The sequence below is a fragment of the Pistacia vera genome, unplaced genomic scaffold (assembly GCF_008641045.1).
Source record: "Pistacia vera cultivar Batoury unplaced genomic scaffold, PisVer_v2 Contig498, whole genome shotgun sequence".
Lineage (NCBI taxonomy): Eukaryota > Viridiplantae > Streptophyta > Magnoliopsida > Sapindales > Anacardiaceae > Pistacia > Pistacia vera.
This window is the reverse complement of record NW_022196332.1, coordinates 702,525-725,056: the sequence shown is the minus strand read 5'-3', so window position 1 is coordinate 725,056 and position 22,532 is coordinate 702,525. Positions and strand designations below refer to the sequence as shown.

The 22,532-nt window shown below is 31.8% G+C and overlaps 1 protein-coding gene across 1 annotated transcript; it reads right to left on the bottom strand.

The window, feature by feature from the left end:
- Positions 1–1,192: 1,192 nt before the first annotated feature.
- Positions 1,193–5,055, bottom strand: LOC116105352 (protein ACCELERATED CELL DEATH 6-like). Its single transcript, XM_031391785.1, has 3 exons — positions 4,941–5,055; positions 2,806–3,248; positions 1,193–1,750 (listed from the first exon to the last, which is right to left on the bottom strand). The coding sequence occupies exons 1-3, from the start codon at positions 5,053–5,055 to the stop codon at positions 1,193–1,195; spliced, it is 1,116 nt and encodes a 371-aa protein (XP_031247645.1).
- Between the last annotated feature and the right edge of the window lie 17,477 nt (positions 5,056–22,532).

Genomic DNA, 22,532 nt, shown 5'->3' with positions numbered 1-22,532 from the left:
GAAAATATAAGTTTAACCCTATTTGGGCCTATATAGACCAATTTCACAGGCCTATAAAGAAAACTTGTAAGGACTACATATAAGATTTCATAGGTCCGTATAAAAAATGGGCTTCTCATTAAAGCCTATAGTTGATTTTTGCTGTTGCAGCAAATTTGTAAGATTTCGTTTTTCTAAATAAGCCCACATCTTTTATTTTAGGTGAGGATATAATTGGAATTAAATGAGTAAATAAGAACACTTCAAAGAAACCAAAGGTATTTAGTATTTTTCTTTACAACATGAATTAATTTTTGGGTTTCATATATTTTAGGCCTAAAGCAAAAATAACTATCATTTAATCTTTTTGAAAAGTTCTTTATTAGTTTCTTTCTTCTTCTTTTTTCTTTTCTAAGTTTTATATTTGATTAAACTATTGCAAATTTACATTGTTTAAATAGAAAAATAATAATATAACCAAGAAATAATTAGAACTTCAATCAAACAATGGGTTTATATTAATTTTTGAAGTATTTTTAGAGCTGACAACTTTATATAAATAAAATATATTAAAATTTCAGATTTAGAGTAAAACATAAAATTAAACTTTCTTTATCCAATGCCACTGCCTTTACAATAAGCTTCAATAGCATGCCGAATTTTCCTAATTCGATAAAAATATTGTCGAAAATTAAACCAAATTTATATTAATTTAATAGGAGTTCAGTTTTGTTATTCATATCAAGAAGACCAGTATTTTAGTTTCCTAGATTTCGATTGTCTTATCTACATTAGTATTATGAATATCAGTTTTAGTTTTAAATATTTTATATAATTAATTAAACTAACTTCTACAATTGATATTAAAAACTAATAATATTAGTATATAACTAATGATTAATTATGATTTAATGAGATATTACTATAGTAATTAATATAAAGAAAATGTAAACCAAAAACTTTCATTAACTTAAAAAATAAAAAACACATATTTTAACACTATTAAGTGAATTTAATTCAATGAAGTGTTACGTGAATAAAAAGACGAAAAAAGAAAAAAAGAAAACACATCATATTATTTCCTAACAAGAAATATTTATATGGGATAATCTGGAACAGGGAGCATCAAGCGGTATTTTTGAAAGGAGTACCAATGCAGCCAAAGCAGCAACAGTAAAAGACTAACTTCAAACCTTTTTCCTTAATTATCTCATTAAACGTTCTTTCCTTGCGGATGATGCCGGAGCCGTATGTGGGAACCATCAAGTCCCAGAAGAGGGGGTACTCTGAAGACGTAAACAAGTACAGAGGGACTAAAGCTGACACGAACATTGGAGCAAGTATCCAATACGCCTTTCTGTCGCAGAACACCAGAAAAACAGTGGCACAAAACGCTACCATCAACGATGTTAGAGAGAGGAACAACATAACATGCATAGCGTGCTGTGAGGATGGACAAGAACATTATGATGGCAGCAATTGATGAGAAGAAAGACACTGCATCTGAAACACTGAAGGTGGTGAAGGCTATCTGTTTGTAAAAAATTGGTATGCCAGCATCATTGTAATCACCAGGTACAGTTATTGCTGCTGCAAATACTATTGTGGCAATGAGTGCTGCTGCCACTGAGCATGAGTTTGCTACAACTTTCATCCAATCCCGACCTTCTTTAACGAGTTCCCTATGTGCCTCAGTAAATATCATTGCCGGAGTTTCTCCATTACGATTTTTGTCCACTTTGTACGCAGGCTGTACAATTTTCTCTATTTCCTGCATAAAATAAACTTCTTAATTACAAAAATATAAATATGAAAAATTGCGAGTGTACTTCATAAAATCTTTACCCTTTCGCCCCACATTCCCCTTGTGTTGCTATAATATCTTATTCAGTCATATGATTCCATATAGAGATGTCAAAGGGGTGGGTTGGATACCAAGAAGTACATGCCTATGCTCATCTCGTTTATGAATACTCAAATCCAACCTATTATCCATTCTGAAAAATTGGTCGGGTTTGGGTTTGGGTTACTTTTTTAAACAAAAATTTTTTATCGCCCCATTTGATATATATATATAAACTATTTCTTTGAATAAATTAATCAAAATGATAAATAATAATTTTAATTATCTAATACAAAATTTATATTCAAAGTTTAATAATTCAACCACAAAAATTATCAAAACAAATTATAAACACAAGAAATAAAATGATTTTGAATTTAGTTATAAGTTTATAATAAATCTGATTCCAATTAATATAAATTATAATTCATCAAATAATGGATAACGTATACTACTTGAGATGACAAAAAAAAAAAAAAAAAACAATTTGAATTAAATCAATGGAGGAATAATGTTGTTGGGACTAGGGTTTTTTTTTTTTTTTTTTTTTTTAAAGTAAATAATATAACCATTTATTAATAATACTTATAATTTTAATATTAAATATTGTATATAATTATTTATTCATATTTATATACTTTTGGGGCAAATGGGGCAGGTCAGGGACAAAGTTAGCATTTCATGAATCTCATGCCTGCCCCAAAATAATTTGGATCGAGATATTTAAACTCAAGTCCAGCTCACCCCCAAATTTTACTAACCAAACCCAACCCCTTAGGGTGGGGCTCCATGTGTCATGTTGACATCCCTCACTCCATACGCAGTACTAATAGACTATGTCAATAGAAATAGAGACTCCTTCAATACAAATGCACAAATATGACACAGTAGACAAGCCCACTTATATTTGTCCTATTGAAGAGTTATCACTTCCCCAATAGTTTTTTTTAATTGGCCCCATAATGTTTCATAAGAAGTCTTACCTTGAACCATAGTAACTCATGTTGCATCTGCAGGGCTCCACCAGGAATGCCATTTAGTGAATTTTCAGGAGCTAGCTTTCCAGCTAAATGCAAGATGTTGTTCTTGTCAACGTCTTTAGAAATTAATGACAAATGTTTGCGATCATTCAGTCCATATATGAGGTTAAATACTTTCTCTTGACGATTCATGACTGCTAAGTGGAATACATTTTGATTTTTTTCATTTGTAAACCATATTGCATCAGGATATGACTTTATAATCTCTTTCACGATTTCGTAGACCCCCAATTTTGCCGCTAAAAGGAGCGATCGTTTTAGTATCAAATAAGTTATTCCATAGTCGTTTTTAACGTCTACAATTACCTTGCATAACTGTTTGACAAGCTGAAGTAATGCGTTATGCATCAACTTTGTCTCTCCTATATTTTTTGTATAGCTTATAACTGCAAATTAAACAAACTCAATAGTCAGCAATGACAATAACTGCATATTTAACCCGGTATTTAAATTGGGATTCAAAGATAATTTTCAAAAAATTTACACTAGCTTTTAGGATTACATAATTCTTATATCAATTCACCTATACTATAAAATATTAAATTAAAATAGTTTCAATTTCTAAAACTAAATACAAGTACTAAACTTTATAATCTAAACTTGAGATTGTCTATTGTGAAAACATAGGATTAGGATTCTCTCGTGATTTAAGTTTTAACTGAACTTTGTATAATCGGTTGAAATGTGGTTGCTAAAGAATGTGTGGTCAAGATTCAGTAATTAATTTTTTTCTTATTTCACAATTCGAAAATAAAATTTAAATCCAAGTGATATGTCATCATGTGTGGCATTAACATGTAAATAAAATGATGATGGATTAAGTGACATTGCAATACCATATATAGTAGCAAATTAGGATGTGAAATTTGGGATATATCTTGGGATGGTTTGCATTACTCGGGTGGACTTATCAACAAACCAAAAGAGCTTATTTAAAGGTATAAAGTGTTTTTAAATTTTTTTTTTTTTAATTTTTGGATTGTTTGGTTACATCTCAAAAATGCTTATAAGATTTTAAATAAGCTATTTTACAGTTCCTTGGCGGTCATATAAATTAGTGTCTAATTTAGACAAAAAAAGAGGAACAAACTGAAGAAAACCAATACTTATACTAATAACAAATATTGATTTTTACTTATACAAGGCCGAATACCAGTACTTATACTAATAACAAATATAATAAGAATTTTCTTAAGAAAATGAAATAAGGTTGAGATGCTGTTCACCACAATGGAATTTTGTCGAGAGCTAATCAAAGGCTTCTATAAACTCTTTTTGAGCTTATTTAGAACGTTGAAGTGTAAAAATTAACACTACTTCATTTTATACATTTGACTTGATCTATTTTCGTATATAGTAAATTAACACTAGAAAACTCTTTTACATTTTCTTAACCAAACAACTAACAAATGCTTTACTAAAACTATATTTTCATAAGTCTCTACTAATAAGTTTTACTTCAATAAATCGTACCAAATAGAGCTTCTATATATATGGGGAAGAATATAGCTTGCTTTAACTTTTTAGTGGTTGTGAGTGAAATAAAAAAATTTATAACATCAAATCTTGACCATCCAATTTATTGTGTGATGTGTTATAAATTATTGAAAGTGCATGTCAAACTTAGATCAGTAAAGGATTCTTATAAAATTGTGAAATAATTTGGATAATCAAGCTAATTCTGTTTCTATTTTTTTTTTTTTTTTTAAAGAACCTGGCAGAACGAGGCAGTTTTTATTGAAAAGTGGAAGAAAGAAAGAAAATTCCTAATAAATTAGACTAAACTTCTGAATATAAAATCTAGAATATAAAATAGAAATAGAAAAATAAGTAACTAATTCTGTTCGCTAATTTTTTTAAACTGGATTAATTTGTCTACTGAATTTTTAAAAACGGGTTTGTTCTTCTTTTTGGAATTTGAGGGGAAAAAAAAAAGAATGAAAGCAAAATCAAATTTCAATCCTTTTTTATTTGAAATATTTTCATTGTAGAATATTGTTTATTAATACATGTTGATCTAAAAGAACTTTTATATAGCAATAAAAACAAAAGAAAATAACAAAGAAATATACACTCACCCTTAGAAACGCGGAAGTATTCCCGAAACGGTGGCTTTCTTGTTCCTCCACTTGGAAATGCAGATGGCTTTCTGGTTATTTCACTCAAAAGAGATTCACCACCATGAAACGTCATTGTCGCTAAACTTGGATTTTTTTGAAGCAAGTCTAAAGCCAAGTCTGAGATATAATGATCGACATGAATTTAGGATCATTAATTTCAAATTTTTACATGAAGAAAGTTACTGTAAATATGTATCAATAAAGTAAATGAAACTTTCATCGGCATTTATTGAAAGTTAGGTTTAGAAAACCAGCTATGTAAATCGCTTATAGTTAGTGGTAGCAAAAGAAAGAATTAACTCACCATAAAAGTCAGCAATTATAAGCATTCATGCGAAATGAACAGTTGATGTAAAACGTGGTACAGAGTCCAAACCAAATTTTCTGATTTGCAATAAGTAGTTGACCATCTTCTTTTGGCCATGATGAGTGGCCTCAATCAAAGGTATCCTTTTTGACTTGTTTGAATCTTGAATTAAAGTTTGATTTTCATCTTTCTTGATTATCATGCAGGCTGCTTGGACATTGCCAATAATTGCAGCAATGGAAAGAACAGTGTTAACCTCTTTATTTTTCAGTGACACTCGATGCATTGACATCTGATTCAATAGATATACTCCACAATATGATTTGCCTTGCCTGTCCCAACAGCTACATGAAGAGCTGTGTCCAAGTTTACCGTAATTCTCGTTTCTAACGCATTCTCATCCTCATCACAGAGTTTTCGTACCGATTTCAGATCACCTTCGAGTATAGCTTTATATAATGGCAGGTGTTTCTTGAAGTCCTCTGCAATAAAAAGAAAAAGAAACTTTTCAGACTTTTTTTTCCGTTGGAATATTATTCCTTTACTTCTGAAAATTTATTTTAGTTTTCCGCTACTTACCCAGCTTTCTCCCTTCTGCTAAGGTGGTAGTCTGCGATGAAGAAGAGGCGATTATAAGCTGTAATGAATAAGAGATCCATATTGCAGTTTCACAGCGCGTACCTGAGGAATGCCTTGGAACTCTACTTTCAAAGCGTTCCATGCGTCTTTCGCCTTCTGAGCACGAGAAATTTTGCGGAAAATATTATTATCCACCGCTTGTTGAAGGATGAAAAGTGCTGCTGCATCATTTTTCTTTCTTTCAACTGCTTCTGATGTTCTTCAGATAGAGTGGAGCCGGTGATCTCTAAATAATTTTCATAATTAACAACGGCCCATAAGTCTTGGTACAAAAAATGTCTTCATCTTAATACTCCAAACATCATAATTTTCCCCAGTAAAGATGGGGATAGCAAGAGCAAGTGGATTAGTGTTTCCTTTGGCCATGGCGAGTAATTCAAGGTTTAGTATTGAACCCTGTTTCTAATGTATATATAAATACAATGATGGATAATGCTTTTATACTGAGAAATATTAGTCTTACCATCTGACTTTGTTAATAGAGTGGTTTAATGATATAATAGTATAGTATGTATCGTCACATGTTTATCAAATTTTCTTTTTTATTTATCCATCTTTATTATTTATGAATAAGTATCTTTAATGTTTTATCTATAACCACTACCATGAGAGGAGGTTTTTGAAAATTAACAATACATGTCTTTGTTTCATTGGACAATTTTATCACATCAACAAAGTGACGATGAGACTTGCATATAAGTATTGAACTCTGATTCCTATTTATATATAAATATAATGATGCAGAATGCTCGTATAGTACAGCTATTATTTAGTAGTTGGTAACAGCAAGAAAGTAGGTAGGAAGGGGTTTGTTAGTAATTGTAAGAAACTGGGGGCTGATGTGTTATTTGGCTAAAAGGGTATTAGAAATTAGAAATAGGATGAAGGATTTTTGTGTGAAGGGAACTAGGGAAAACTAATTTTTTTTTTTTTATGGGAAAATCTTGAACGTTTTGGAAGCAATACATGAATTATCACCAATTCTTTAGTTTCCTCGATTACTATTTGCATAAATATCGTAATAATTTCTGTTTGTCAATGCTGAGAGTTCGAGAAACATATCTTTTTGTTAGTACCAAAATATGATCTATAATTAATAACAAAAATCATGAGATTCATACCTTCCCCCGCCCCGCCCCCCAAAAAAAAAAAAAAAAAAAAAAACCTCTAAAAGTAAAAGTACATGAACAGTCATTTTCTTTAAGCTGTGTTGATAATCCTTTGAAAACTTCTGGATAGCTGCATTTGTACATATTGACAATCAGAAACTGAATTTATCGAAATAATAATAATAATAAGTGTTAACATGAATGGAAACTTTATGTGAAATAATGTAACATTTATTTATTTATATAACTTTTTATTTATATTTTATAAAATAATAGTATCGAAAGAAGTATTCCAATAACCACTGGAGAGGAGCTGGTGTTCTAGTTGTTCCACACTTTTTGATAGGAAGCCATTCAATCTCATATCGAAAGGAGTATTATATACACCGCTTAGGCCATGGGTCGGCTCAAGGGGTAGGCAGGTGAGGCACTTGCCTAGGGCCTCCCAAAAAATAAGGCGGAAAAGGGCCAAATTTTTTATAATTTTTTTTTTAATATATTATGAAAAAAAAAAGTATAAAATTTCTTATTAAGCCAAGGGGCCTAAAAAAAAAAAAAAAACAAAAAAGGCCTAAATTTATTATTAACTTTTTACATATATTATATTCCCACCCAAAGTTTGATGAAATGGCAAGTTTGTACCTCTAGTTTCATATATTTTAATTTACACTCTTAAATTAACACATTAAATTTCTTTTAACAATGAAAGGCTAAAATGGTCATTTACTTGTCTCAAATTACTTATCCCCAATTCAATCCCAAAATTTAACATTCACATAAATCATCTCCACCCCTCTTCCGCCGTCGACCGTTCGGAGCTAATTTCGATCGAATTTTTCACCAAAATAGATCGGAACCATCACTTTATCGTTTTCCAAGTGTTTTTCCAACCTTGATAGCCCTTAATTTGGCCATTTTTTTTTATAAATCTCGCAACCTAGCTCCACTGCGTGCGACAGCCATTTCCGGCCTTTTCAGCGTGTACTTGGCATCGTTGGCCTTCCCCAACACCACCATCTTCCTGCGCTCTGCCTTCTCACCAAAACCCCAAAACCCCTATCATACCTATTCTGTTTATTCTGCTAATCGCCGACCACCGATACCTTTTGGGCCGTGACTTCTCAAGTCTTTTTCGGTCACTCCTGGTATTGGAAATCACCAATTTCACCACCCATCGCTTCTCTAGCATCTGCTCTCCACCTATCCTAATGATTTTGCATCTCAAAAGACAAGAAAATTAAATTTGAAATAATTTTTTTAATATATGTTTATATTATTAGAAGGCCCCCAAAGTAACTTTTGCCTAGAGTCACAAATGTTCTTAAAACGGTCCTGGCCATGTGTCATACAATAGTGCCGTGTTTAATATCTATAAAAAAAATTAAAATCAAACTATTGAAGACAATTAGTGCTAACTTAAATAGAAAAATAAATTTAGTTCTATAATTTGAATTTAGAAAAAAGAAAGAAATATGAAAGGCCATCAACCTTCACAATCTCGCCTTGCGTAGCCAAATCAAAGCCCAAATTGTTCTTATTTGTGTGTTTTGAAACTTGTATCATTTTTCTCTTTTTCATAAAACTATGTCCCCTAATTGATAATACCCCAAGTGAATAAACTTATTTTATTTATTTTTTGTGAATTATTATCGTTAAAATATGTCTAGTTTTAGTTCGTCAATAAGTATATAATATTGTATTGATAACACCAAATTTGACTAGAATTAGAATTTAGCTTCAGAATCAAAGAATATACTTTCAATTATTAATATTTTTGAAAGAAATAATAAGTCGGTAAAAGTTTTTTATATCTCCCTTATGTTTGCTTGAGTTGGTGTCTCAAATTTTTATTTTATTCTGTATGTTCCCACATCAACAACCGATTTAAGCCATCTTTCCAACATCTATTTCGTATATTATCACATTATTTATTTTATTGATTGCTCAAGAAACTCAAAAGACACTTGGGATTTATAGTTTTTTAATGAGTAATAATTTTGCATGTTTGTCATAAAATATCTTTTAATCGTTTGATTTATTTTTAATATTTAGTCATCAAATCATTTTAAAATATGCCAGTTTATATGAGACAATTTATATGTGAAGTATTATCTCTTTTTAGTAGCATTTTAGTATATGAGGCTAGCTCTTCTAATACTTATTGACAATATATAACCAGGGGCGGATCATGGCCTACCCTCAAATTTAAAAAAAAAGAAAAATATTTATACGTAATTTTTTTTCTTTTTACGTCAATTTCAACTAAAAACATGAAATATGAATATTATATACTATTATATTTTATTTTGGCCTACTTTAACAAGAAATTTTAGATTCGTTATTGTATATAATCTTTTTAGATCTCAGATTTGACAATTAAAAGGGTTTTTTTTTTTTTTTTTAATTTTCTCTTCTTTTTTTAAGAATCTAGAGATAAGAATTCAAAAGAAAGAAAATCAAAACAGCCCGTTAAATTAAATAATTAAGGGGCTGTTTAATTTTATCACAGAACACATAATTAAGGACCTTTAGGTTATGACTTCACACAAATATGTAGGAGAAAATCACGGAAAGAGATTTGAGTAGTTCTATAATGTCATCTGCAAGATTTAAAAGTCTTCTTTATTAATTATATAATTTCCACTCCACATATGTGGACTTTTGGTTTTTTTATTGTGCTTTGATTTTCATAATAAAATTATAATATAATATATGTATTTTTTTAATAGGGAAACATCAAGTCATTTTTTTTAAGATCTTGATCCACTAGTGTCAAATGTTAATAGATGCATTTATTTTACTTGTACTTTGATTTTTGTAATCTACTATATTTTTTAAAATTAATAAATTAATACCCTTTTCTTTACTTTATTAATAAACAACAGTCTGTTTCTAATTAATTCTTGGTCCGCTAGTTACTAGTGCCTTATGTCAACAATTCATATTTTACTATACTTCAACCTTGTAATCTACTAGAATTTTTTAATAATTATTAAATTAATATCCTATCCTTCATTCACTTTAATAAGGTAATACAAAGTCTGTTTTTATTATTTCTTGGTCCACTAGTGTCATGTCTCAGTATTTAGTATTTTATTTTGCTCCGCCCTTGTTGAAACAATCCAGAGAGTGCTTGGAATCAATGTAAACTCACAAATAACGAAAAATAGTAAAGAGAAAAAGTGCGTAATCTATCTTGGCTTACCCAAACTTGGGCTAGATGTAGCAGAGTTTAATACTAATTCAATATTATCTCTATTCTCTCGTTACAATAAATATATTTTATTATGATTTTTCATATCACTTATATAAAAGAATAATGTGTTTAGATACTAAGATTCTTATTCCTAAAACAAACTCTAATGCAAAACCCTGAATAAATCTACTTAGCCTACTAACATTGAAGTAGCAGCTCAAGGCCGTAGCTTGAGAGTGCATGAATATCGAAGTGGCTGCCAACTCCAACATTTGTAATCTGCTAAATATTATAAAAGATTTATAAATTATAATAAATTAACACCCTACCCTTTACTTAAATATGCAAACACAAAGTTTTTTTTTTTTTAAATTAATTTTTGGTGCACTAATGTCTATATCAATATTTGATATATTATTGCGCTTTGGCATTATACATTAAATAAAATATGTTGAATTTGTATTATATAATGTGTTTATTTTATTTGAATTTGAAGATTGACCAAGAATTAATAACAAAAGACTTTGTGTTTCCTTACTAAAGGAAAGGACAGAGTATCAATCACTTTAATAATTTTTTTTTTTAAATGTTGCAGATTACAAAATCAAACTACTGCAGTTGGCAAAGAATTTTAATAGAAAAAGACTTTGTGTTTCCTTGTTTGAGTAAAGGTTAGGGTATTAATTGACTATATTTTTAAGATTACAAAACCAAAGCATAATAAAAAACCAAACGTTCACACGTGACAGTAGCTGATCAAGTTATAGAAAAAGAAGACATTTAACTTATATGTAGTGGAGCCAAAATTATAAATTTGATAGTTATTATGTAGTGGAGCCGAAAAAGAAGACTTTTAATTTAAGATATAAAATAAATCTCTAATTCTGGCTAATGGCATCTACAAGGAATCTCTTCCCGTTATTTCCTCCCACAAATTGTCATCCAATCTTCAGATCTGAGATCCGGATGAGTTAATGTCAACAAATATGGAAAGAAGTTGCCTCAAACGTGTAAAACATTTAATTCCTTCCCAGCTGTGTTTATAACTATAAATTTATATACAATTAGTATCTACTTTCGATCTCATTAACTTAACTAATCCTCCTTAATTACAGTAAAAATTGCCCTTAAAAAACAAATTTATTATTATAAGATATACAGGCTATTAATTGTCACTGGAAATAAAATAATAAAATCCATCAAAATCATATTTTACTAATTATTATTCAGAAATATTAAATATTTTTTATTAATAAAAGTTGAGCGTCCTACCTTGAGATCTTTGTTTCTAATAAAATAACTGTTGATGCATGATTTTGGCACAAACGACCTCGCACCTGTAAAGTGTTAAGCATGTCTTAGAAATTATACATATTTAATTTAGGATTTGGATTATGTTCATAGTTGAATGTAAAGATTTAATAATAAATGAGACCGTAAGAATTTTTATGGTGGTTCGGATGCTTAAAGCGATTCCTACATCCACTGTTTTCTTTTATACGAGTTTTCTTGGTTATGAATCAAGTTACAAGAGGTTGTGAACTGCGAACAGAATTACAAGAGCTTGGTATTCAGAAAAAATATTAAGTCAGTTTCTTTCCCATAGGTTGTCTTTGCTATTTTTGTTGTAAAAATCAAAAGATCCCGATTTTGTGAAGGGGAGTCCTCTATTTATAGCTACTGAGTTCAAGGTAATGATTACAAGTCTGCAAGTGTGTAGGTGTTATGCAAATCCTTCTTTGCATCCCATTGGTTGATAACTTATGAAATATCCTTAAATTATATGAGGCTTAAACAGGTGTGCGAACCTCATTCATTCACAGACAAAACTTAAAATTGCTAAGTTAGTGACAGTCATATTCTCTCTATCTTAGGCCGACGTGGTAGATTTTGAACGACACAAAATCTTTCTGAACTCTGATTAATGCTCGTTAATGTAAGCTTACATCAGCTCTGATTTTTTAAGTATAACTACACCACTACGAAAATTTTGTACAGGCTATAGGTGGAACTCCTTTTGACCATAACCAAAACATTAATTATTATTAAGAAATATTAATTAGTTTTTATCTTTTCTATATAGTAATTGTACTTCATGTTACTTTCAATCGTGTAAAATAATAGATTTAAAAAAACGATTAAACTAATACCGTATCCTTTACTTTAATAAGGAAACACAAAGTCTTTTTTTCATTAATTCTTGATCCACTGGTGTCACATGTCAATTTTCAATTTTATAATCAATCAACTAGATCTTGTAAACTTTAATATTTAATAGAGGATCAGTTAGAAATTTAATTTTATGTCCATTCATTTAGTGCTAATCTGCTTAATACACGTGCAACCACTCAACAAGTGCTGCACTTTTTCCTATAATAATTTTTAATACTTTTGTTATGAATACAAATTTTTATTTCGTTACATATATTAATTCTATAAAAAATTCAATGAATTCTCCGCATTTGACTGTTATATTACTAATCATCTATTTTTATTTTGTTTAATTTATTTTTAAATTTAAGTCATTCATATCATAATATGTCAACACTTTTACCTCAATAAATTTATATAAAAAGTTTATTATATAACGTTATTTTAATAAAAATATATTAAAGCAAAATTATGGCCTTTTTTTTGATAATCGGAGTGTTCGGGTCAGTTTACGCGCATATTAACTAATCATCACTGTCCGTTGAATACCCTACAAGTCCAATAGGTTAGATAAGTCACAAATGTGGTAGGTGACTGCTTTATGAGACTTGAACACAAGATCTTTGGATGACCCACCTAGATATCTAAAGTTTTGCTATCCGGCCACAAGACTAGTGGTTTATGTCCATTTTAGGAGTACACATATAAAGAACTATAAAATTTATCAAACACTTTTTGATTTTTGTCACAACTCATTATTCCATATTACAATTAGAAGTAAGTTTGTCACTAACTTATTATTTCACATTACAATTAGAAGTGATAATACTTATCAAAACTGCTCCACAAACATTTTATGTGGTTCAATACCGGATTAAAAAAAGAAGAGGATCCTTTCTTAACTTGAGCTTTACATGAACCTTTTTCCATTCTTTGACATGTAGAACTAATAAAATAAACAGTCAAAATTCTCTAATTAATTTTTATTTAAAAGTTACCAAAAATATTGGAACACTTAAGACCCCAATTAAATGTTAGCCAAGTTGGAAATCTCAACCCACTGTAAAAGAAAAATCCTTGGACAGAAAATGCAAAAGTGATGGATAAATTTTCTAAAGCCTATGAAAGTTTATGACTAATCAAGTTCATTAAACTCTTGCCGAATAAGTTGATTGAGTTCATTAGTGCTTGTCGGAATGAGCATTCAATCATCAATATGGTACCAATCATGAAAGACATAAAGTACAACACACAATGATTTTTACATGGTTCGACCAGTAACCTCATCCAGGGGACCATGTCCAGACGAAGCAAATCGACTGTAACAAGCATTTGCAAGTCAATTACAGAGTTGAAATTAAGTAAACCATTGTAAAACACTCCTCGTTTCACAACACTCTAACTCCACCCTCGGGTTGCTCCAATGTTTTGCTACAACTTGCTTGAATCCAAGAAACCTTCTAAATAGCTTGAGATGTACTCAAACTTCAAGGCCGGAGTCAACTTTCAACTCCAAAGCTTGAACTCCCTTCAAGCTTTCATCAAAGGAACCATGTTCCAACAAACATTGAACAACAAAACATAAGCAACGTATTTTGAGTATAAAACCAAATAAGGAACTTGACTAAAGAAGAAACTCCCTGGGAACTTTCAAATAACAAAATGGAATATTCAGGTTCAAGAAAAACGCAATGATGAAGAATATATTATATAATCCTTGCTCAACAAGCCCTTAGAAAACCAATTGACAAAGGCTTACACATGCTGGACTATTTTAGGAAAGTTTTCAACAACTTTGTTAGACCACAACTGAAAAAGGCAAAACAAACTTTCCAGGACCACTTTTGAAATATCAAACACTAGTATAGGGACATTTCACATAGATTTCAGAAATGGAAAATATCCTAACAAGCAATGAAAACATGACACGTGCACTAAAGGTCTAACAGGAAAAATGTTTACACAATTGACTTAAATGTGCCCACATAGTTGCACTAAGTTCAAACTAAGGAAATGTGCACACATTTATGCAATATGTTACGACATGTGTAAACAATAGACATGATTGTGTTTAACCAAATAAATGTCCAAACATAAAAAATGAACATGCACACACATCCTCATAAGTTGACAAAAAATACTTACAATCTCCTCATTTGTCAAACTTATGAACGAAGCACAATCTTGATCAAAAGACCAACACAAACTAGCTTGTCTCAAACAATATCAACATTACAATAAAGAGACAAGAAAGAATTAAGACAAACTACACGACATATCTTCATGAAACATCATTACCAAAAAAAAAAAAAGAAGAAAAGAAACAAAAAATATAAAAAAAAAAAAAAAAAAAAAAAAAAACTCCCCCTTAGCAAAAGAACTGCCTTTGGGTATCTAACCACTTCACATTCCAACCAACATTAACAAAAAGCTTTTCAACCAAACAAATAGTTCTAATAAATAACCACCAATAAAAATCTAAATTCAAAACACAACACCTACTCCCCTCCTTATTCATAAGGTTTGAACCAAACCTTCAATGTCCACTAGACCTTTGAGTAGGAATTTTTCCTCTTGCAACTTTTGTCTTGACTCTTTTACGTCCACGAGAAGCAGATGACTATTGTGGAGTAGATTCAGGCTAAGTAGACTCAGTAAGATCAGAGGTAGCAAGGGTTGGGGAGACTTGAACTTGAGTAGTCTGTTCAGAATTTTCTACTAGTTGAATTGGAGATTTTGAGCAACAGCATGGACTTCTTCATGAGTGGTTGGAGGAGAAACAGAGGCAGCCTTTCCCTTTTGCACCAAATCTTTAAGCTTGTCCATTTTGGCAAGCATGGAGGAATGAAGATCTACTATGTTCTGGAGCATTTGTTGGTGCATATCACCAACTGTCTTTTCCAAGGCCTGCATATCATCTAAAATCTTGGACTACCAATTGTTAGTTTTAAAGGAACCAGCAGTTGAACAAGAAGGAACATCCTTTGAAATAATAGGTGCAGAGACTGATTTCTTAAAAGAAAATGAAGTGATAAACTTAAGCTTCAAATAGTCTCATTTGCCTATCTTAGGTTGGTAGGGTGAAATGATTTTATGAATCAGTAAGGGGAAAGACCAGGCTTGAGAGGTGCTTTTTGACTTAGCAACAGCCTTAATGTTTGTATAAATCATGGAAGCAAGATTTATTATTTTTCCAGCTCATACACCATAGATCAATTGAGCCATTTTTATCCTAATTAAGGAGTTGTGTAGGGAAGGTGACTAGTTGGTCAGTGTAATTTTGAACAGACCCTTATAAAAGGGTGTCAGCACTTTTGCTTGGAGGTAACCACACTCAAGCATTTAGAAATGGACCCACTTGTCAAATTTTGGGCCATTTCATCCAAGTTTTGGATAGTTAACACATCGGGTTCCTCAACTTTAGGCAAATCAAGAGTACACCTAATCACTTCAACAGAGAAATCTATCCAACAAACTTTAATAAACACCTAGTTGAAAGGAGGGCCAAACTTATCTATTTCAATGCTAAAATTAGCATAAAAGTCTTGAACAAGAGTTTGAGAGGAGATAGTTAGATTGCTAACAGATTTATCCCAATTCCTATTTAGTAAAATCAAGAAAATTTCAGGAAAATCATCCAACCTAACATGGGCTTCATAGATAATGGGTCTAGAAACAATATGATTTCTAAAATGTGATTCTACCATACGAAGGACAAAGGTAAGGCGTTTACCAACATTTAAAGCTTGAGCAACAACTTTTCATTTCTTATTCTCTTTTGGAGACTATGAAGGGTTCTTGGAGGCTTTGGATTTTGTAGCAGAGCCCTTGGTATGTTTCTGGTTTTTGATGGGAGGATCTTCTAGTGAAGAAGAAACATCATTATGAGAATCAGACCTTGATGGGGTCTGCTCAGATGAAGACGAAGAAGACTTGGGGTCATCTTCGGTTGGATTTTGTTAGAGTCATGAAAGTGACTCTATTTTGGTGATAAAAAGACCATATCTGTGATTAAAATGAAATCATATTGAGATAATTAAAGAATTTATGAATTTATTCACGAAAATCGCTTCCTCATCAACTCTCTACTAGTTGGATGAACCTGATTGTAGGACATTTGGTAGTATTGTGTTTCAAATTATAATTGTTTTTGTTTCATGTTTGATTTTGATACTTTAATATAGCTTGAGCATAATTTGTGATGAATATAGTTGTCCATTGTGATTTAATGTTTTCATAGAACTCGCTGAATGATAAATGTTGGTTTGAGATAATTAAATGATGAATATTTCTTTTTATTACTTCGCATCGATTGTAATTGAGTTGTGTTTGGATTTAATTTCATTTATACTATTGCTACGTTTATTGTGAAGTTGGTTGATTGAAAGATACGTGTTGACAAATTGTATTTGTTAATCGCGTACCAACTAGTGGTATTGTCTTGTAGCGTTTATCGGCATTCAATGATAGTCTTTAACCAATCAAACTTGAGTGATCAGGTGAGATAGGATAGATTATACTTAGAGTGTCGGAAAGCCACTTCTTTGATTTACCTTGCCTTGTAGGTTTAGGGGATTGTATAAGGTGGAGGAGAATTATTTGAATTGGTCTCGTGTCAGACCAAAATCGTAATGGCAACGTTTTTATTATAAAGTCTTCATTTGTTTTGATTTCAAGCTTTTATTATTTGCATTTAGTTTGTTTAGTTTAATCAATCCGCTACTCAAATTTATATTAGGTTGTTAGTCTTGCTCTCTGTGGATTCAACCCTGCTTATCGCAAACTACGGTATTTAGGTTTAACTTTGTGGCTGTGATGACCGGTTCGACAGAGTTTGGTAAGCCCTGGTTCCTTTCATTGGGGGCTTTTTTCAGCGTTTGTCTAAGAGAGTAGTTCTTCGAGATTTCATGAATCAAATGTCAGTGAGTGATTGGAAGAATAAGAGAGATTTAGGCAAGAAAAAGAGAGAAGAGAGCGTATTGTGGCACAAAGAGGGTTTGAAATTAAACCACAAACCCTTAAGAAATTAGGAATTTCACTTATATTTAGAAACTCAAAAATAGACGTGTGCACGTAGTGACACGATGTGAGCACACAATGGAACATACTTGACAATGTGAAGACATTCACAAAAAAACGTTGGCACACAGGACAAAAAATGAATGACCTGAAGTCATCCACAAGCATGTTAGCACATAATATCTCAAAGTGGCAACATTTTCACAAAAGGAGTAGACATATTTCACTTATTCTATTTTGAACAAAAAATGAAAAATAAAAAAATAAAGCAAAAATCATGAGATCAAACAAAAAAATTCACAAGATTTTAAGGAGGCAAGTTATGATATTTAAAAGTAGATACACCATAAGGATCACAACCCAAAAATAATCAACACTCAAGGCAACCATTCCTCAAATCATACAAGAGTAAAACAGCTGAGATTCGTCATCATATGTGTATGATATGTCCTCAAGGGGGAATTATTATACATTCGTCAAGCAATTCAAAGAAATCTCCTCCTACCTTCATGTCTCTTTTTCCTTTTGGTATATTACTTTTCTTTCTTTTTTAACATAATCTCAATTTTTGAATTCATTTTCATTGCAAAAGAGATTAAAATGGGAAAATTCTCTCAAGAAGTAACCATGTATAGCTTTTACACTTGCACGGAGATGGTTCTCTTATTGGTTGATTTTCCAAAAAGATAGGGGTCTTTACATCTTAGAAAATTACTCAAAAATGACTTTCACACTTCTAGCAAGGTAGCTCTTTCACAAGGTGACAAAATTTCAGCAAAAGCACTCAAGATGAAAGAAGCTTGTATTACTTCAAGAGTTGAAAAAAAAAAAAAAATGTGGACACATTTCTCACAACATACACACTCAAGAGAGAAATAATTTAGTATCCACGACAAAGATCGAACACACTTGCAACATTAAAAAAAGAAATTTTCTCATGATTGATTCAAAGAAAACAGAAAATTACTCAAGTTGAAGTAGTTCAATGAACTTCCTCAAGTTAACAAATGATTGAAAATCTAAGGGTTTTGTAAACAAATCTGCCAATTGCTAGTTTGTATTCACATGTGCAAGTGAGATGATTTTCTTTTCAACTAAATCTCTGATGAAATGATGTCTAATATCGATATGCTTAGTCCTAGACTGTTGAACATGATTTTTCGAAATGTTAATGGCACTAGTGGTATTACGAAACACAGTTACACACTCTTGAAACATAATATATGTCTAATCTTAACACATACAACCTAATAATTCACACTAAGCATCGTCACATAATAATGAAAATTAAAGATTAAATTAATAACATGAATGAATCAAGATATCCATTAAATTGATAACAATATTTTTAACACAGAGCCTTCCAATTAGGCTGCATTGGATCCCTAGAGAAGAATTTAGTTACACAATGACATAAAGAAAGCAAACCTCAATTCCCCCAAAAGCATAAATAATCCAAAACCCTAGGAAGAATCCTCTTTCTTGCTACCAAGTGGCTCTCAATTTACATTAAAGAGAATAATCCCTAAAATAAATTACAATTTCCTATTTATACTTTTTCTTTGCTAGGGGTGTTTTCAGGAAAGTAAGGGGAAAAATCTTAGAAAAAATAGGAGAATAAAATTCAATTCTAGGCGAAATAGAATAAGAGAATCCTTATAACATTAGGATTCCTTCACACAAGCTACGCAAACTCCAACATAGAACACGATAGCTTCTGAATGTGGAAAAGTTGTGAACAAATTAACTGTAGGTCATAAAATAATATTCCCAATTCTATAGGAATCATCCAAATCTGAGGTCTATAGCTCAAGTTATTGTCAAAAAACACTTAAGTATGTTCCAACCCATGTCTACTTGTCTAATGTAACTTTTGGATAAAATTTTAACAATCTTCTAGGTCGAACTGGAGCACAATCAAAACATAAAAGTATTTCCATCTCTTAGCTTTACAACATCACAAGAATCAAGTCAACTAGAGTTGAGTATCTCAAGTTATGCCCATTTTAATGCAACACATTCTGGCAGAAAAACTCACCATCATAAAATTCGTGAAGTTCGCCTCGACGTGATTTAGTGGAGCTGCGACATGAAGTTTTTATCCATTTTGCAAGATATTTTTTGCTGCAGCATGGGAATAGTTTCGTTATGGCATGGGAATAGTTTTGCTGTGACGAACAATCTTTAAAAATCCATAACTTCTTCGTTTGAGTTCCGATTCTCAAACAATTTGTTCCTATATGAATTTGATTCTTTCCTCTTCAATGTCCATGCTTGAAATCCTCATTTTTTTAGCACCTAGATACCTGAAAATTCACACAACATACCCGTGATTTTAGAAAATAAAAGAGGTATAGCAATGAAGTAAAATTAACTAATTAAACCTAATTCCCTCTCAAAATACCCTTAAAATCACTAAGTATGAGTGCACTTTCAAGCATTCACCAGAAGCTTATGTCAAGAAATTGACTTCAAACAAGCTAAGCCCCAAATCTAAAAAATATATATTTGTGGGGTATCCTAAGGAGACCAAAGGAGACTATTTCTACCATCCAGAAGAGTACAAAGTTTTTGTCACTCGTACTGGTGTCTTCTTAGAGAAAGTATTTTTTAGGGGATCGTACAGGGTGGAGGAGAGTCTTTAACAAATCAATGGTAGTCTTTAATCAATCAAACTTGAGTGATTAAGTGAGACAGGATAAATTATACCTAGAGTGTCGGAAAGCCATTTCGTTGATTTACCTTGCCTTGTAGGTTTAGAGGACCATAGAGGGTGGAGGAGAATTATGTGAGTTGGTCTAATGTCAAACCAAAACTGTAGTCGCAATGTGTTTATTATAAAGTCTTCATTTGTTTTAATTTCAAGCTTTTATTATTTGCATTTAGTTTGTTTAGTTTAATTAATCAAATTCCCAATTTCATTTCTGCTATTCAAATATACATTAGGTTGTTAGTCTTGCTCTCTGTGGATTTGACCCTGCTTACTACTAACTCTGATATTTAGGTTTAATTTTGTGGCTGTGACGACCGGTTCGACAAAATTTTGGCGCTGTTGCCGGGGAGCAACTTGCTTTCAACTTTGTGTGTTTGGGTAGTCATTAGTTTTTTGTTCTAGGTTTATTTTAGTTGTTGCTTTGTTTGTGTTATTTTCTTTGTAGGGATTATTTGTTTGGGTGAATTGTTTAATTTTTGTGTTCCTTTTAGTTTGTCTCTTTGCATTTTTGGTTAATTATTTTCTTTTTTAGGTTGTTTGCGTAATTTCATTTTTACTTCATTTTATTTTCATTGGAATAGTTTCATTTGTGTTTGTTTTTGTTTTACAGAAAAATTACAATGGAGAAAACGCTGCAGCTTGTCATGAGCATTAAAGATCTAGCATTACCCGATTGTCAAATTCTCTTAATCTTCTGTTTTTTTTTTTTTTTTTAACTCATTTTGATTAATTAGTAATAGCTTTTTTCTTATTTTGCATAATTTGTTTTTATTCCTAGAATTTAATTTTTGTTCTTAGTATTACTTTATTTTAGGTTGCATTGATAGCTTTAGTTTTGATTAAGTGTATTTATTGTGTGAAATTTTGTTGGGTATAGTTTTATTAGATTTTAGATTTGTTTTAGTTTTGTTTCGTGTGCTTATTCAAATTTGTTTCTTAGGATTTGCATTTAGCTAATTTTCTTCGAGATTTTTTGTTGCGTTGTTTGTTGAGCCTTTTGTGTGTTTGAGTGATGAATGCAAACTAGAAGCTCTTGTAACGAAGAGTTATTACCTTTGAATCTTGAAATTGAGCGCACTTGTAAGAGGAACAGAAAACAAGCATGTAGGATGGCTGACCAGGATGCACCCACACATGTGCCTTTTGGATAACCTTTCGCACCCATCACTTACACTTCAACCTCATGTATGTGTATCCCCAATGTCCAGACACAACACTATGAGATCAAGACTAGTATCATCCAATTGCTGCCAATTTATTATGGGAATTTAAACGAGGAGCCATACAAACACTTAGATGAATTTTTAGAGGTTTGCTCCACAGTTAGACTTAAAAATGTGAATGAAGAAGTCGTGCGCTTAATTTTTTTTCCATTCTCACTTAAGGATCGAGCCAAACAGTTGCTCAATTCTTTGGCAGTAGGGTCCATTATCTCTTGGGCCCAAATGCAACGAGGATTCCTCCAAAACTATTATCCCATTGGTAAGACAAGCCATCACTAGTTTCACTCAACTACATGGTAAGGAATTTTATGAGAGTTGGGAACATTTGAAGGAAATGCTTAGGAAGTGTCCCCATCACACAGTCCCTAGGTGGCAATTAGTTCGTAGTTTTTATGACGGACTGACCGAGAGGCATAAGAATATGGTAGGCACCTCTTGTGGAGGAACATTTATGTGCAAGAACGAGAATGAGTTATGGCAACTCTTCAAGACCTTAAGTGAAAATTCAATGCAGCACATTTCTACGTCTAGGATGCCTATCTCAGGGCAGCCATCTAAGAAGGGTGGCGTGTATGAGGTGTCACGGTTAAATGACATTAGTTCCAAGCTAGAGGTGTTGGCCTAGTGCTTTGACTAGTTTGTATCTATATAAGGGCAACCTGTTACACAATCATTTCAGAATAGGGTGAACCAGGATGTTTTTGCCATGCACTCCACTCTTGACCATCCAATTGAGGAACCCACCCCTAACCCTTTTGAAGAGCAAGTGCAGGTTGCACAAGGCTTCCAGAGACGGAATGATCCATACTTAAACACGTACAATCTTGGGTGGCGTAACCAGCCTAATTTTTCATGGAAGCCACAACCACCTCAAAAATGTCCCTAATAATATGCCATACAGGAACAATTCTTCCAATCAGGAAGGCAATTATAGGGAGCAACCTTCAATCCAACCACCCATCCAACCTAGGATCCCACCTCCCATTCAGTAGCCCACTCCAGTGCCCAATTCACTAGAATCAATGATGAAAAAAATGCTCCAAACCATGCAGGAACAAAAAGCCGACATGAATGCTAGGTTCCAAGATTTAGAGCAAAATACCTAACTTTTACACTCTCATTCCAAATCCATTAGTAAGCTAAAGACCCAGATTGGTTAAATAGCCGAAGCAGTTAATAGGAGGGAACAAAGC

Coding starts and splice junctions, on each gene's coding strand:
- LOC116105352 (XM_031391785.1), bottom strand. CDS start 5,055: ATGACGTTTCATGGTGGTGAATCTCTTTTGAGTGAAATAACCAGAAAG. Junction 3,249..4,940: donor ATACTTCCGCGTTTCTAAGG/GTGAGTGTATAT, acceptor TTTAATTTGCAG/TTATAAGCTATACAAAAAAT. Junction 1,751..2,805: donor ATGAGTTACTATGGTTCAAG/GTAAGACTTCTT, acceptor TATTTTATGCAG/GAAATAGAGAAAATTGTACA.